This window comes from Muscardinus avellanarius (genome assembly GCF_963383645.1).
Source record: "Muscardinus avellanarius genome assembly, chromosome: X".
NCBI lineage: Eukaryota > Metazoa > Chordata > Mammalia > Rodentia > Gliridae > Muscardinus > Muscardinus avellanarius.
Genome location: NC_137792.1, coordinates 55330067 through 55348426, shown reverse-complemented (window position 1 = coordinate 55348426; position 18360 = coordinate 55330067). Strand labels below are relative to the sequence as shown.

At 48.1% G+C, this 18360-nt stretch overlaps 1 protein-coding gene across 1 annotated transcript; it reads right to left on the bottom strand.

Annotated features, from left to right (window-relative positions):
• Positions 1–2534: 2534 nt before the first annotated feature.
• On the bottom strand, positions 2535–4039 carry LOC308278923 (heat shock transcription factor, X-linked member 3-like; the record flags this gene model as incomplete). Its single annotated transcript, XM_080718922.1, has 2 exons — positions 2535–3155; positions 3563–4039. 2 exons carry the CDS (start codon positions 4037–4039, stop codon positions 2535–2537), a joined length of 1098 nt encoding a protein of 365 aa, XP_080575048.1.
• Between the last annotated feature and the right edge of the window lie 14321 nt (positions 4040–18360).

The following is an 18360-nucleotide window of genomic DNA, read 5'->3' as shown; positions in this document are numbered from 1 at the left end:
TCAGGGAATGGGGTGATTCAGGGAAGGAGGTTCCTACCGCCATGGTCAACATAGGCAAGAACACTGAGGGATGTGCACATGTTTGGTCCCCTTGAGACCCGCACCCCCCATCTCTTCTTGGTCTTAGTGGTCGCCGAGGAGAAGACCTTCCTGGTGCTATTATCCAGCAGTGCTGCTTGTGCATCACCTTTTCTCCTCCTCACCCTGTCCTTGTGCAGGAGAAGCAGCAGCAGAGACAAGCGGAAGTGGTTCCCCCTCAAGCCACAAAGCAGGTACTTTCTACAGTACACTCAGAAGGGTGCTCCACCCCATTCTTCTTCAAGGTGACATCGCATGAGGGGAGGGCTTCCTCCTACTGGCATACTGCCTTGGATTTCTGGAGGATCCAGTGTGAACCAAAAGTCAGCAGAGTCTGATTCTTCTGTGGACTGGGAGACAGAATCTGCTCTGTCCCTCTCCTAGCTCCTGGTAGTCAGCTTGCAATCTTCCGTGGTCCTTGATGTTCCCGTGATATTGCTGTGCTCCTCGCGCTGCACAGTGCGGTCTTTCAGTGGGGAGCCGTGTCCCAAGGTACATGAGAAGAGGGCAAGAGGTGCCTGACATCAGGCCTGTGCCCCTGTGGGCCATTGGCTTTCATCACTCCCTACTTGGTGCTTCTCGTCCATAGAGGGGAGGTGGCAGTGGAACGGATGTTACTGGGTCATTTGAGGAGTAAATTCAGTTTTCTGAAAAGCATGACTTTCCCAGGGCCTGGCACATAGAAGGTTCGTGCGCACTGGTGCCTTTGTTTCTATGCTCAACCCTGTTTTCTCTTGGCTCATGTCACGGGTGCTAGAGGAAGGTGGCACCCAAGGGCTGGTGAGGAAGCACTGACAGGGCCACATGAAATCACAGGGCTTTGTGACAGGTGAGCTGAATTTAGATGCCAAGCCTTTGTGCCCAGCTGCAATGGGGTGGGAGCAGGAAAGTTCAGAGCCTGCTGCACTTGGGGTGTCAGGGGCCAGGGGCCTGGGAGTGGAAGCAGAGAAATGGGGGCAGGCAGGAAAAGCAGCAGAACTGGAACCGTGCTTCTGGGCTAAAGCCAGCCCACTGATCGGTGGGGCCAACTCTAGGCCACCTGTTTTCCTCTAGTGTACAGTGGCCTCTGTCATAGCACTGACCACATACTGTCCTGCCCAAGCCTTTCTTCATCTGTGCCCATCCCACTCTGTGAGTGCCACCAGGACTCTGTCAGCTTGACCTGAATCATGCACACCCGAGCCTTTACATTGGTCTGTGGTGCAGCAGGGCCTCAGTTACCACATGCTGACAGGTAGGGGCACGGAGATGTCGCGGTCAGTGGGGTTTTGTGGCAAATGACAGGCACCTGGGCAAGATCGGTTCCACTGGCTATGAACCTAAAGGGTTAAGTGCGATATGCTTCTATATTTATTGCCAGGTAGCTTGAAGAAGATGAAGTTGGGCTGCCTGTCCTTCCGGCAGCCTTATGCAGCCAGTCAAGACGCTGGAGACCTGTTGGCATCCCCTGCTGAGCAGCCACCAGAATTGTACCACTGCCATCCACATCGCTCACAGGGACTGGGAAGATGACACCTGGGCAGGAGCTGCTGCTGCAAAGGCTTCCGATGACCCCTGGTCAGATTGAGGCCTTGCTTTGGGAGGGGGAGAAGTTTGGTCTAGGTGTTGTAGCAGGTAAGTGTGGATGCAGCCAGCAGGGTGCTCACAGCTTCCAGAATTGTTCCGAGGACGGTGCTCAGGAGGCTTGTGGCTTCTGTTTCCCCTTAGGTGTTGGGTGTGTTCACCGTGGGTTTCCCAAAGCAGCACACATTCAACTGGACAGCAGGGGACTACGGGCTGGGGCTCGTCAGGGCTAGCTTCCACGATGACTAATAAATCATCTCTCCACACTGGGCTTCCGTATCTATTTGTGTTCTGAGAGCCCGGGTGAGGGTTGTCTTGCCATTCCCTTCCCGAGTACTATGCGCTAAGTGTCATTCATGGACATGCATCTGTCCTCCTGTGTAAGGAATGGGAGAGGCGGGAGATTCCTCCTGTGCTTCCTCTTTAGCTCACTCTGAATGTCTCTAGTACTTTGGTCTTTCAGCAAAGACTACAAGGAAGCGTCTCTGTGTCACTGCTAATTTTGTTCCTGCTAATTTGTGGAATGTAGAAATAAACGTGTCTATGATAAATGTATCATGGTTGGGGATTTCTAGTGTGCACTTGGAATATGTCCTTCCTGCCATTCCGAGGCAGGAAGGCAACCACCTGGGGTTCCTCACCTGGTCCTCAACCTTGCCGAGCAAAATCTTTTGCTCAGTGTGTGCAAATGCTGTGGCTTCAGAAGAAAGGACAACAACAGGAACCAAAGTATGGCGGAGCCAAGTAGACACCTTAGAAAGAAAACACACTTGACTCTAGATTCTCCTGTGAATCGTTTATTTGAATTTTTGGAATTTTGTTTTATTAAGAACCCAAATGTGTTTGCATTTGAAGATTCTCAATTTTTTTTTTAATTCACCAATGGTCTGGGTTCAGGGACCCTGGTTGTCCTTGACCTGCTCACAAACTGCACGTTTGTGATCTGAGGACTCCCCTTGCTCCTCGTTGGGGTTCTCCCTTGTGGACATGGTTGAGAGGGTGGCCATCAGGATGGAATAACAACTGTTGTACAGAGTCACGACAGAATCGTAAGTGGGATAATCTGGGGGGCTGTTGGGCTCCTCCCCTGCACCCTCCATTCCAGCAGAAGCCAGAGGTGCGGACATAACATTGCTAGAAGGACCCTCTCCGCTGGGGCTGCTTGGCCCTTGAAGGGCCTGGTTTCCCAGGGTATGTTCAGGGACACTACTCATAGCCCATACACCAGAGAATGGAAAGAGTTGGGAGCTATTGGGTCCCTGGTCACTGGGGATTTCCCCCTGAGCCTGGCTGTTTCCTTCATCCGCAGCATTCTGGTGGAATCTGGGAGAGCGTCGGGTAGGGGCCAGCCTCTTTCTCTTGGCGGCCGATGCAGAGGCTGCCTGCTGAACAGCGTTTCGGAGTGGAGTTGGTATGCAGGCTACCTGCTCAGCAGGGTTTCTGAGGTCATCTTTTCTGCGAACATTCTCGAGGAGCTCTGGATGGGCCCTCTGAAAGTTGTGGTTGCGGTAGATCTGAAACAGAAAGAGATATTTTAGCCATTCTGAGGCAACATGAGCATTGCTTTTCAGTCCTCAAACCCACAGGGTTTGGCACTAGAGAAAAACAGTTCAGTTGCAGGCAAGGGCCCTTATCTGTTCGAGCATAACCTCACTACAGAAAGTTGACAGGTCCCTGTGGAAATGCATATATATGAACGAGCCTTTTTAGTGTCCTGTAGATTGTCTCTAAGGGGAAACAGTTTAATATCAGAACTTACACTTTCAACGGCTACACCTGTTCTTTCAGTAAATCATATCTGCTGCTAAAAATAACCTCAGAAATTAAGCCCTTGCCGTATGTGATCTCTCCAGGGACTGTAGGAAGTTCTTTTCGAATTACAAGGACAGGAGGTAACTGAAATAAATACATTTTACTTTACCATCGTATTCTGTTTTCCATGGAAGTAGCCCCGAGAGGCCCTTGCGCGGATCTTGCTGAATCCGTAGAGGTTAAGCTGGCGGATGAAATTTTTCATGCTGTCGGTCTCAAAAATCTTCTCTGCTCCTCTGCGACGAAGAACTTCCCTCTGGAAAAGAACCACCTTGATGATCACCTTGTCGCCTTCGTCATTCCAGCGCAGAGACTTGAAGGCGTTGTCTTCCACAATCCTCCACAGCTTTCTGGGGAAGGAGAGCCCCGCGAGTTCTTCCCCATCTTCCTCGTTGGCCGCAGGCTGGTTCAGGTGTTCTGGTGGCGGGTTCTCTTGGGGATCTGGATCTGGGTCTCGGATTTCAGCTTGTTCAGCGTCGCCACTCAAGTCAAGGGAAGGATTAGGTGAGGCCTCGCTTGCTAGCTCTTCGCCAGCAACTGGGGCCTGCTTGGCTTCAGGGTCTTCCTCGGTACTCTGACCCTCCATAGCTCTACACTAGCCTCTGGAGCACTTAACTCCAAGGCTGATATCACCCACCGTCGAGCAGGTCAAAAGTGACTGTAGCCCCAGTGGGGACGGCCTATAAATGCTTTCCCAGGGGTTCTAGAGTCCCTGTAGTGGGGCAACCACCTGCTGAAGTCATCGTCCTCATTGTTGGTCCTGTGATGTCACAGGTCACTTGCAGCCAATCTGGAGAGGAGGTGCTGGCCGGAGGGGGAGGGGGTGGGGGGAAGAAGGGAGGGCCCCAGGTTTTCCCTTCTCTTAAAGGGTATTTTCCCAAAAGGCACAAAGCTGTGGTTCATATTCACAGAAAGGTCTCCTTTCTGTTGTGAGGCACATGGTGTCATGGCACAGGCCTTGGATAAGATGAAAAACCAAGGTACCTTGGCCTGTCCCACTCTGGAGGACAGGGGAGGACAATGGTTGCCCTGTCTGCCTTGCCCAAGGCCCGGCTCCCAGTGAGTCTAAATTTGGGTACCACAGAGTTGGCCTGGGTCAGGCGGACTTCAGGGGACTAGTTGATCCTCCAAGGAAGGGTGGAACAGCCTCTGTTGGAAGCCCCCCTTTTCAGTCCTTCCCCCATCCACTTCCTGCTATGGTCTCTTCCAACTGCTCTTGCTTGTTGCTAGGATCTACTCAAATGGGCCCCAGTAATGAGTGTTTTTCCTGTCACTAGTTCGGGTTGGCCCCAGAGGAGGGCCTTGACCCAGGACCGTGGGAGTGCTCCTCTTGTTCTTGAGAGGGAGAGTCACCACACTCTCTTGTGTGACTGAACAGCAGGAGCACTCCTCTCTGCACTATTGTTTCATGTTGAGCTCTCCTTGCTGCCAAGTCTCATCCCTCTGCAGATCACATCTGTTCCCACCTCGTATATAGCCCAAGGAGTTAGCACCGTCCTTGTCCACCTCTTCCCGTAGCCCAAGGCTTGCTCACTTTCAACTCCTAATTAGCACAGACTCTCCCCTAAAGAAAGAGCTACTTGTTCATCTCAACATGCCCAAAGTAATCCCAGACTGATTCCTGTCAGTATATATTTGAAAATGACATGAGTCTCGGTGTCAGGGAGGGCTGGGATACCCAAGTGAAAGTCACCTTCCATCACACATGAGAGGACACAACTGTGATTCTTGTGGATCCATGTTCTCCAGCTGTTAAGGATTATGTTATCCCTAAAGGTCACTTTGTATTGGGAGGTTGAGATTTACAGGAGAAAGCCCACCACTCGCCTCCCACAAAGCCTGAAGGGATACAAGTCCTGGGCCCACAGGGTGATATCATTTGTCCTCTCACAGGGTCAGGACACTTTGATAGAGGAAACTACAAGGAGGGTTGGAAGAACCCTCTACCACTGTGTGCCACAGCCCTCTAACAATCTTGACCCCATGCTTGGGCTTAGCCTCCATTTCAAACAAGGTCACAAAGCATTCACTCAATATTTCAATTTCACTTGTTAGTACACACACTTGGTGGCTCTGACATAAAATGGAGGCCATCGGATATGTTTCAGAAGGAGGCTGCTAGAATTTTCAGTTAAAACAGCCACTGTCTGTCAGTTACCGACATCTATTTCTCTTTGGCTCATTCTCCCCTGCCCCTTAGGGTAATTGTTAAGACAAAATGATATTTCTCATTGGCTTTTATTGGAATGATATTTCCTAGTGGCCTTTCTTTGCTATACTATCTCCATGTTAGTGCAGTCACATACAGGAGGCAGAGTTGATCTATGATGAGGAAAGCATGACTTAGCTCATGGTTCTGGAGGTCATAGCCCAAGACCAGGCAGCCTCACTTCTTTGGGCCTGCGGTGAGGATGATATCTGAAGTCAGCCAGGCATGGTCGAGCAGACCAATTACATCTCGATCCAAGAAGCAGAATGAGAGGCATGATGGATTAGGTGCTCACAGTCCCTGTCTGCCCATGACTCCAGCCACCTGAGGACCACCCACAAGGCCGTGACCAGAAAATAGTACCACCCTGAAGTGAAGCCTTTAACAAGCGCACTTTCTGGGAACACTCAACATCCAAATTCTAGCCCTAGTTAGGAACTCTGCTGAGGACTCTTGAAGAGACCTTGGTGGGAGGGAAAATGTAATGGAGTAAAGGACTGGGAAAACCGTGGCTCTCATCTCAGCAAGGAGCCCTATTGATGTGACTGTGCACACTTAAGGTAGGGTAGCTTCTGCAGCATCATCAACTAACCACCCACTCTTTTATAAGTCCATCAGTGTACACAGGGATTAACCTTATAATAGGGGCAGAATCCTCAGCCCTTTCTGTGCCACATGGTCAACTCCCAGAACCTTTAGCTGTCTCTAGGATGCATAGCAAAGCAGGTGTCAGCTCCTTTGAGAGAAGTGACTGGTTTTCTCTTCAGTGATCCAAAGGCCTATGGGGATCACTGCTCCACACTAGTGCCTGCTAAAAGGAGACACCAGAGTGAGGCGAGGAGCAAGAAGAGACCACTCCTGAATCCTGCAGCTTCTGGCTTGGAGAATGGTTCCATCTTGAGAGTATCGGGCCCCAAGGCCCGTGAACGGTCAAGATTCCCTGTGTCGCCTTGGCTGCCACCACTCCAAAGCCCTGCTTCATTGATCCCTACTGGGTTAGTGGAACTTTCATTGCTGGGCCCCAGTCTGTTCCTCTGTGGTTAGATAAAACCCTTCCAAGGGTGGGTCTTATGTTACTTTCAGTTGTGAAATGCTTTTATACTTTGTAATCTCTAAGTGCTAGTGAGTCTTCAACCTCTCCAATGTTGAAGTGTCCTCAATCCTTCCTTAGTCCTGAGGGATCTTTCTCATCCGAGACTCTGGACCGGTTTTTTGTAAAGACACCTAATCCTCATGTTGTCCAGGGTTACAACATTCATTTCCTCTACCACGCCTATACTCACAGCTCTTATGTCCCACTCAGGCAACCGCCATGCGGACACCCCCTCGCCTGCTCCTCTCAGCATCTGCTATGAGCCAGGCCCCAGGCTTGGCACCCCTTGGCCCTAGTGCTTTCAGCTGAGCTCACCAGGACATGGGACCTGCCCACACTGTCCCCTTATCCTGGAGTGCACTTCTGTTCACGCAGACTCCTCAGCATTGTGAGGGCCTTTGTCCTCCAGGTCTGGGGCAGCTGGGAGGCTCCTTCTCCGCAACTGACCTTACAAAGCCCTCCACACCCAGTGAGACTGACTCCTTGTGGGCTCCTATCTGCATTAGGAGGGCCTTAAGGACAGACTCCAGACTGTGACGCGAACATGGCCACCAGCATGTACACTTGAGAATGAAGACAGTTCTGTGGCCTCAGGTTTGGGTGAGGATTGGTATCACGAGATGGTCTCTGCAGGATACCATTGATGAGAGGAGCTATTATTGGTACCTCCAGCACCCCAGGCCCTCTGCTGAGTGCTCTATTGGTGGGTGCCATTTATTCTGCACAACAGGCTCTCAGGTAGGTCTTGGAGAAGGACCCATCTCTGGAAGGGGCCAACTAGGGTCTAAGCCACAGGCCCAGGTTGCTCGGTGAGGACTCAGGAGAGCCAAATTCAGCCTGCACAGCCAGGCCTTCAGGTCTACAAACGAGATGTCTTCTTCCTGTCTGTGTATCCACTTCAACCCAGGCCTTATGCTGAGTGCTCTGTTAGTGGGTGCCATTTACTATGCACATCCCTGGAAGGGGCCAAATGGGGTCTAAGCCACAGGCCCAGGTTGCTCAGTGAGGACTCAGGAGAGCCAAATTCGGCCTGCACAGCCAGGCTTTTAGGCCGAGAAACATGAGGTGGCTTCTTCCTGTTGTGGTGAGGCCACCTCCAGTTTGCTGTGCGGAGTGACAAGGGCAGTCCTTACCTGATCCTGTCTCATTTTGTAGTTGTCCAGGGTTAGGGCACAAAGGGAAGGTCCTCCTCAGTGCCTGAGGAGAGGAAAATTAAAATGACAATACAGGAACTTTTAAGATCTGTTTGGCTCCTGTGTGTGATTCTGTAAAAGAGAATGAGTGTTCCCTTGAGCCGAGCAGAGGGAGTTGGCTTTGCAGGCAGAACAGGGCTGAAGGAAGCAGAAACAGAACAAAAAGTAGAGAGGCCACTTCAAAACCTTGCTTTGAAAAACTGGCCCACCTCAAAGCTCAGTTTGAAGCACAAGTGACTCCACTCTAGTTTGGTCTGGTTATCAGAGGCCTAGTATGGGGATGGGGCACAGCCCCAGAAATAGACCCTTACCCCTAAGCCTTGTTTACCAGGTACTACTGGATAAATCTACCTTTGTAAAAGGCAGCACTTTCAAGTTGCTCAGGAAGCAGCTTCTCCCCCGCACCCCCTTGCTGTGATCAAGAACACATGGAGGTTCTTGCTTTTCAGTGACTTTCTTTTCTATAGTTTCTGAGTGTCTTCCTTTTAGGGAAGTTGCCTTGTTAGGAACTGTATGTTAAATGTGTCTTTATCAGTCTCTATCAAACACTTTTCTCCGGCTGTTAACCAAGGATGACTTGTGTATTGGCACCTTGGTTGGCTAAAGACTTGCTCGTCTTGAGGACTCAGAATGTTAGTGTTGTCTTCCGTGAACACCTTGAACATCCAGTACTGGTGTCGTTCTTCTCTTCCTCCTCCTCTTATTCCTATTCTTTTCTCCCCATTCTTTCTTTATTTCATTCATTCATTCTTTCTTCTTTTTTTATTGCTCTAAGCAATGGGCAGATTACATCTCCAGGTGGATTTTCTTTTGTGATTGTGATAGGGTCTTTTTGAGTTGACCTGGCTGGACTCAAACATGCAATCCTTATGCTTCAACTTCTAAAGTAGTTGGTCATTAGGGTCATGTTCTTCTAACCACCACTGGTTTTATTTTTTATTTTACTCACAACACTGAAGCATCCTGAGTCAAAGTCCAAGCATCACCAAACTCTATTTTTCACAAACACAAGGGTTTCAAACACAATTCAAACCTACAGATTGCTTTCCTTGAATCCTGCCTGCCTTCCATACCCTTAGAATCCTCATCTTCCATCTTTGATCAGTAGATAAGGTAGAGCTTTGTGTTCATGAGACCCACTCTGCCCTGTGCAGGCCACATCCCATAGACCTGCTCAAACACCCTACTGTGAGCCCCATGTACCTCAGTACTCTTATCTTCTTCCCCTTTTACTGATGGTCCCTGACCTATAATCTTCTCAGTGGTGTAGTGTTGTGATTACTGCCCTTATCCAAGTGCTGCTATTCATGTCTTTTTCCTTGATCAGCCCTGAATTCTGTGAATCAACTATCACTTATGATTAGCGCTTCTCAACCCAGCTAGACCTTTGGAGTCTGATGGTGACTGCATCTGTGGCCCCAGTTCTCGAGGATTCCATTGGACTTGAAGACTGACAAGACCACTATGACTGAAAAAAATACACTCCAGGCAGGCCTGTCAATTGCAGTAGTCAGGCTGCCTCCTGCCAGCCTTGTAACCCGTCTGCTTTCCTACAGCAGAATACCTCCTCACTTTTGGTCATCCCACAGTCACAAATCCTATCAGGCCAGATGTGACTCCAAGCTGAAAACAGGAACTGCCTGCTCTGGGGTGTTTACCCACTTAGCACATGCTGCTCTGAAGGGGAAACTGGCACAGCTCATGAAAAAGTCCCTGGCTCCTGGTCTTTTGTAGATTTTGGGCACCCCTCACTGGGGTCCAATACTGTCAGAGCACAGATGCTCTCTTGGACCACCTGCATCTGTTGTAGATGTTGTGATGAAGGGCTTATTGTCTATGGGAGCAACTGAAATGGAGCTGCCCATGGAAACTATTTCTAATGCAGACACAGAGAACTTTGAGCTCACAATGCCTCCTGAAAGTTGGAGTTAAGACACAGGACAAGGACTGGACTCCTCATGCCCTACTGACAGGTCCATCTGGAATCCCTGCCCTCAGATGTCCTAATGTCAAAGACGTTTTAGTTTAGGTCCCACTGCTTTCATCAGGGGCAGTTTGAGGCAGTAAACTGGTAGCCTGCCACTCCTCCCACCTCCACGCTGCAGGAAACACAGCTATGCCCAGAGAGGGGTTGATCATTTTCAACTGCTCAGAGGCTATAAAGGCAGGGTGCAAATAGGAGGTATGCCAGCTAAAGTAATTGCTATCTGATATATGGATACAACCTAGAATTTTAATGTCTGGACATAATACATATTTGTGGTTTCTGCACACAAATTATAACCTGGTTCATCCAGAAATCTCTGCTCTCAGGTGTCTAGGGACTGGACCGCTTGCATCTCGTGGATCTATCATGTGAATGGGGGGCTGCCGTGTTCACTGTTGAAAGCAGGGAGAAAGCACGGAAATGCATAGCAGCTCTCAAGTCCCTGGATGTGAGAAAGGACGCTTTCACTCATGGTGCAGTTGCAAGGAAGAGTCACGTGTCCCTTCCTAACTACAGGGGGAGGACAGTGCTCCCCGGTGCCCAGGAAGGAGAGGAGGGGAAGATGTTGATGGGAACTTGCACTCTCTCCTCTAAACTATATTAGAGCAGGTGCTCAACAAAATGCAACTACTGTTGTTTATCAGGCAACAATGCTACTTTCTTGGAGCAGTTTCAGAAAAGACCGTATTTGCCTCAAAATGCAATGAATTTTGAAGTCCCTGCTCTATGACAGATGATATTATATCCTATATTAGCCTGTCCTGTTTGAAGGAGATCATGGAAATGCTAGAAGAGAAAATTAAACATCATTCCATTGGGATTTTCTGCACTTCCCTTTGCAATACCATTATGTCAGTAGGATGGCGATTTGCTTTTCCCTTCTCATGAATGATATAAATCTTAACCTGTGAGTTGTTGCTATCCTCCCATGACCATTCTTACCTGAACACCAGTATAGGTGAATTAGTCACATTGTAAGCCTGCATGTTCTTGGGGAGCAGGTGCCTCCCCCAGATGGGAGGCATGGAAGAATGGTGAATTGGTTTGTCATGTTGTTGTTGTTCAAATTTAAGCTTTGTGGTACATGTCTGCAATCTCAGGATACCATGGATCTCAGTTTAAGACAGGAGGATTGCAAGTTTCTGGACAACCTGGAATTTCAGGCAATTTACAAATAAGCTGTCTCAGAATAAAAACTAAAAATGTCAGGGGAGCTGGATGTTTGAGCATACATCCCTAATCTTTAGGATTTGGGAGGCTGATATAGGAGGATCACAGGTTCAAGACCAGCCTCAACAACTTAGAGAGACTCAGCAACCTAGCCAGACCCTGTTCAAAATTAAAAAAAAAATAAAAATAAAAAAGAGCTAGAGGTAGAATCCCCCTGGGTTCAATCCCTACTACCACAAAAAGGAGTGTGGCAAGGATGTAGCTCAGTTCTTGCCTAGCATGTGGGAGGCCCTGGGTTCAATCACAGTAGCACAATTTTATTTTTCAGCTAGCATGCCCTCGCATGAACAAGTTCTCCCCTCTTGTGTGTTATGTAATGAGGAGAAGCAGTCATAGGAACATACCTTTTTTTTTTTTTTTTTCCCCCGGTGGTACTGGGGTTCCTGGAAATCCTTCTATGTCCGGCCTATACTCCCAGACACCTTTTATATTTTTATTTGGAAACAGGGTCTCTTAAGCCAGCGAGGCTGTCTTCAAACCTGCGCGATCCTCCTGTCTCTGCCTCCCAAGTGTGGGGATTACAAGCGTGCACCACCATGCCCGGCGATGGAACATAACTTTAAAAAATATAAAAGTTTTAGCTGGGCATGGTGGTGCACGCTTGTAATACCAGCATTTGGGAGGCAGAAACTGGAGGATCGCAGTTCCCGGAGAGCCTCAGCTAGTTAGTGAGGCCCTCTGCAACTCGATGAGTCCTGATTTCAAAATAAAGAATAAAAAATAGGACTGGGGGTGTAGGTCAGAGGTAGAATGTCCCTGGGTTCCATCCACAGTGCTGCAATACATATATGCAATACATATATATTGATTTAAGGCTTTAACTATTTTGTGTTACTAGTAATCAAGATGGAGTTGATGCAGCTTGGTTTTTCATCTTTTAACTTGGTCTACACTTTTGTGAGGGTCTGTATAACTCTTCCCTTCTAAGTGCAGGTGTGTATATTTTTAGCATTCTGTATTCTGCATCTTAGTTGCTATGACAATCTGTCCGGCTAACAGCCAGCTATTAGCTGGCAAGATCAGCATTGTAGCTTTTGCTGACAGCCCAGAGACAGAGAAAAAGTACTTTATTGTTTTGCCTAAATATAGCTATGCTTATTAACAATCAATGTTACTCTTATTGGCAATCAATACCAACTCAGTCTCCATCACTCTACCTGGGTTGCAAATTCCTCAGCTCACACGTTGCCCCTGCTTCAGCCCTGGTCTCTTTTTGGCCCTCACCTGAAGTCTGGTGCTCAATGAAAGCTCCTAACTCAGAGGATGCCCTGAGGCTAAATGGGTTCCCCTAAGAATTGTGTTCCCCTCCCACCCCCAAGTGGATGTGGTCTCAGACGCAGGCCTGGACTGTTGAGGGACTCTATATCTAAGGTGGGGATTCATCCATCTGCCCTCTCTCTTACCCTGGACATGGATCCAGATGTCTCCATATGGCAAAACCTGAAGACAGGAGCTTGGGCTAAAGCCAGAACTCACAGGTTGCATTCAAGGCAGAGGCAGATCCCTTGAGGATGCTCCTCCGGGATGTAGGGCTGGCCACACAGACCTCCAAGGATTTTTTAGGAACCTTCTTGGGCTTCCTAAGCCTGCCCTTAGCTCACTCTTTGACCTCTGCCTGATTCCTGGTCCTCCCTATAGCACTGACCTGAAACTGGGACCTCAGGAAAATCCCCTAACTCAGCAGGGGTTCACCCAAAATTTGTGTGTCCCCTCTCCCACTGTGAAGCAGGTCTGGCCTCAGAACTAGGACCAGACTGTTCCACACACGTCTGTTTGAGGTGGCATTCCCTCTGGATAGGGAACCATCCCTCTCAGCACCCTGGATGTTGTGAAGCAACGATGTCAAGTGGAGGCCGGAACTCTTGGTGAGCCCTGAGGCAAAAGAGGTCAGCCTAGGAATTGTGTCCCCACCAATCTCAGGATGCTATTTGGCTACCCTCTACCAGAGGTAGGGTCTCCTCCATCCAACCTCAGCTTGCACATGACCTCTGGATGCAGAACTAACTCTTTCAGCACCCCACGACAAGAGAGAAACCTAAATGGGATCCGCCTAGGCCGTGCCTGAATCTGAAGGGGTTCTCCCTTTCTCTATCTTCCGGCTGGCATCACTGGCCCACACTGATTGTGGAAGGACCTTGACTATAGGTAGGGCCTCCTTTGTTCACCCTCGGCTCTCATGTTGAGCCCTTTAGAGCCTGGGACCTCTCCACTCAGCCAACCTGACCGACTAGGAACCCCATGCTGGGGTTGGACCTCTACACCTCCTCGGATTCCCAGAGGGAGAGGAAAGGGGTTCCCCTTACAAGTCTTCCCCAGGGTGCAAGGCTGACCGCAGAGGCTAGCAATGATGGTTTGGGGACCTTATAGGTGGAATGGCACCTCCTGAAGCACAGCCCTCAGAAGAAAGCCCTCGCCTCCCTCCAACCTCTCAAGATGGAACTCAGTGATCCTCACCTATGGTGATGTGACCTGGTCCTCCCAGGGCTCTGGGGGCAGAAATTGATTCTGTGGGGTCCCGGCAGTCCTCCCAGGGCTTCTCACCATTTCCTAGGAGAGCCTGGCCCCCTTTCCTGTGATCACCTCATTTCAGCCCACCCCTCCAAGCTTAAGGTCCCCTTGAATTACAAGGGGGCGTGGCATCTGGCTGCCCTGACCACAGCAGAGAGATGGGCTGGGAAGGAGGGGCTTTTCTATGGGTTGGAGTCATCCCCTAACTCTTCTGAACCCCAGGCTTAAGCTGGAACTTCCCATTTCCCTGGTCCCCAGAGGGAGGTAAAAGCAGTTCCTCTGAATTCTCTACCAGGATGTAGGGCTGGCCACATGGGCCTTCTGGGGCTATCTCAGTCCACCTTCATTTTGCACCTTGACCGAGCCCTAAAGAGCCTGGGACTGAAGTGCAGACCTCAGAACAATGCCCTCAACTCTGTCCGACCTCCCAAGAAGGAACTCAATGATGCTCACCTATTGCATTGTGCTCTGGTCCTCCCAGGGCTCATGGGGGCAGAAGTTGATTTCGTGGGGTCCCCACACACCTCCCAGTGCTCCTGACCATTTCCTAGCAGAGACTAGACTCACTTCCTGTGATCCCCTCATGCCAGTATACGCCCACGCCTAAAGTCTCCTGAAGGTCACAGTGGGGATAGATGTGTAGTCCCATTACAAGGAGGTGTGGTGCCTTGCCTGCCTGACCACAGGAACAGAGATGGACTGAGGGGGGATGCCCTTATGGGCTCAGGGCCATCCCCTAATTCCTCTCTCATTGTATTTGCCTTGGTTCTTGACAGAGCCTCCACCCCCATATTGTGCCAACCATAGTCCACCTCCCTGAAGCATCAGGGGGGAAGGGAATTGTCAGGTTGAGAAGTCTACTTGTCCAGGCTCTCCCAAGGCTCCCAACAGGGGCAGAGTTGTCATGGCCCTGACAGCTGGACATGCCCAGGGCTGCCTCCCCGCACCGTGTACCTGAAGCCTGGCCATAAGGAAAAGAGGCCTTAATCCCCTGGGGCCACTGAGTCAGAAGAGGTGCCTCTGTGAATTCTATCCCGGGGTTGCAGGGCTGGCAACAGATATCAACATGAAATATATGAGGATATTCTACCTGGGTGGAGACTTCCTCAGTGGTTACAGAGTAGGTGCTCAGCTAAATGCTCAACAATGCTACTTTCTTGGAGCAGTTTCAGAAAAGACCAGATTTGCCTTGAAATTCTCTCAATTTTGAAGTCCCTGCTCTGTGACAGATGATATTAAATCAATATCAAAATTTTCTACTCAGATCCTGCCCTCATCATTGAAGCTCATTGATCTATTGATGTGTTCAGTTCACAAATTCCAATAAGAAGCGCATGAAAAAAAAACTGCCAATATCTGAGTGCCTGCAAAAATTCTGGGTCCTGAATCTTCCCCTGGTAGAGCCTGGATGCTTTCCTGGCTGGCCTAAGGCCAGTGAACCTGAGAAATTCACAACCTAGTTAGAGTTAGTCTTTTCGTCTTCACCTGCGAAGTGAGTCTGTCCAGTAGGACTGTTGGGACATGTGTATTTTATTTAAAGCACATGGTGCAGTGCCTGACCTGTTTTGGAATGGTATTGAATGGCAGATGGCTATTACTTCTAATAGTATTTGGTCACAGCCTTTAAGACTCTGGAATGTTGGTCTGAATGTTGTTATTCACAGGAAACATCAGAGATTCTGTAACTAAATGTGACATAAAATAGCTAATCAGTCAAAATCAAAATTTGATGAGTATAATTCAACAAATTATGTTCCCCCTTAGAAGACAAATGGCAAAACCTGTGAAGAGAAGTTTTCCACAACTCCTAGAATTTGAATCAAGGTCTACCTCTTGACTTCTCAGCTTCTCTTCTATCCAAAATACTACCTTCATTCATTCCATCACCACCAGAAATCAACTGCTTACTTAAAAATTGAAAAAAAATATATACTGATTAAGGAAAATGTCATTTTCTAATGGTGTTGGGGATTGAACCCAGGGGCATGCTACCTCTGAGCTACACCCCGGCCCTATCTTTTATTCTTTATTTTGAAACGGGGTCTTACTAAGTTGTGGAGGGCCTCACTAAGTAGCTGAGGCTGGCCACAAACCTGAGATCCTCCTGTCTTGGCCTCCAAAGTACTGGGATTACAAGCATGTGCCACCACACCTGGCTTAAAATGTCATTTCAACGTATTCAGCTCTGGCTCTCCCTCTGGCCACACAGCCCCTATGTAGGGACATCTGAGCCTCTGGTCACTGGTGATTTATCCTCTCTCTCAAAGCCTTGCAGTTGGAAAGGGATAAGGTCCCTTGTTCTTATGCTGTGTTCAACTGCACCTCCTGCAACTGCCCAGGTGGAGATTCCTCTGCACTTTATCCAGCATAAAAAAGGAACTACTCAAAGCAGCCCTCCAGTATCTTGGCCCTAAGTCAAAACATCTGAGTGACTGATCCTGGTTACCACGGAGCTTCACTGAAATCACCTCCCTCAGAAGCCTTTTAGAGTTCCCCAAGCCCCAAACAGTCTGGGCTCAAGGCAGCGACACTCAGCTATTCTGCCCTGGAACCCATCTCCACACCCCTCCGTTACATGTTTTTTTGTTCTCAAGAGGACATCTCATGTCTTTCATACATGGTTGCTGCTCCTAGAAACTAATGATCAATGAAAGATTTGGGTTTGCTAGGAGGGGTGGTTTACATCTGTAATCCCAGTACTTGGGAGGCTGAGACAGGAGGATCCTGGTTCGAATCCAGCATCAGCAACTTAGTGAGACCCTTTTAAAATAAATAAAATGGGACGGGGAGGTTGGAGCTAGAATTACTCAGGCTTCAACCTACAGATACATAGATACACAAAAAGGAAAAAAAGAAGGAATTGGGCCTGGCTTATTGTATTCTTCTATAATTTCCACTTCTAACACAGGGCCTTCGAAAGTGGAAGAATTCCATAAATGTCAGATGAATAAATGACACTGTGAGCATAGAAACTTATTTATTGAGAGGTAATAACTCCTACATTCTAAAATAGACAAGAAAATCCAGGTCTACAAAGACATTTTTATTATTATGGGGAAGACAAAAGAATAAGGGGAGGCAATCATTAGCCTTTGATGCTCTTTCCCATGTTGCAAAAGGGTGGATGAAAAATCTGAGAAGCCAGACACTAAGGAGAAGAAAAGTGCAGCCAAAATGCTGATGACTACTGGTATGGCAAGGTCAAAAAGGACGGCTCTAAAGCTGAGAAGCCCAAGAAACATAAGCCACGCTGAGGCTGGAACACTGACCTAGTTAGAGAAATGGGCAGATATTCCTGATCTGCTATCAATTCCATGTCCAAGAGGAAGTTATCTGCTGTCAAAGCCAAGGTTGACAAGAAAAAGGAGAAGGTTCTTGGTAAACCAGTTGGTCATGACAAGAATGGGTGTACCCAGGTGGTTAAGCTTTGCAAATTGCCTAGATTCTATGATACTGAAAATATGCCACAAAAGCTATTGCACTGGGGGGGGGGGGCGGTGGAGGGCTTCAGGCAGCACTCCTGGGACAATACTGATCATCTTCACCAGATGCCACAGAGCTAAGAGAATCCCCAAACACCCCATTGATGCTTGTTTAAGAATAAGCTGTGAAAGCCCAGACATCCGGAAGGTGAGATATTCGACACGGAAGAAGAGAAATACAGAGCAGCACAGGGTTGAGCAGAAAGCCTCAGACTCATAAGTTTTGTCAAGAATCAAAGCTATTCCTCAGTTCCAGGGGTACATATAATATGTTTTTGCTCTAACAAATAGAATGTATCCTCACAAATTGGTGATCTAAATTTCCTAGCAACAATCAAATTAAGTAATATCTTTTAAAAAGAACACTCAACCTTTGATTTCTCAAATTCTTTATTCTAGCTATTTTACTGTTATTAATTTCCCATATCCAAGGAAATATTTATTCTAATTCCATTGTATCTTTTTCCTTATCACAAAAAATGTGTTTCCCAATTCAAGTGGAAAAATGACTTTTCAACCTAAACTACATTACTGTGTGGCTATATTAATAAATGTGTGACTGCCGTCATTCATAACCTTCCATTTTGAAGCAAATTAAACCCTCAATTAAAAGAGTCATTTGAAGCCAGGTGCCAGGTGTGGTGGTGCATACCTATAATACCAATACTTGGAAAGGTGAGACAGGAGGATTACATGTTTGAGACCAGCCTCAACAACTCAGCGACTTAGCAACATAGTAAGACCCTGTCTCAGAAACAAAACAAAACAAAACAAAACAAAACAAAACAAAAAACTACCTCCCTCTCTATCTAATGTGGCTGGGGATGTAGCTTGGAGGCAAAACACCTCTGGTTCAATACACACACACATACACACACACAGACAGACATTTGAAAAACAACACACTTGAGAGGCTGAGACAGAAGTATCACACAGTTTCAAAGCCAGCCTCAGCTACTTAGTGAGGCTCTCAGCAACTTAGTGAGACCCTGTTCCCAAATAAAGTATAAAACTGGTCTGGGAGTGTAGCCTATAGTTAGAAGGCCTCTGGGTTCCACCCTTAGTACCACAAAAATACAATTTAAAAAAAAACAGAAAAGTAACAACACAGAAACAAACAAACAAAAAAAATCATGTCACCCAAATTGAACAGGAATACAAAAATTCCATATATGAAGCTTCTCTCTACCTACAATGGTTATCCA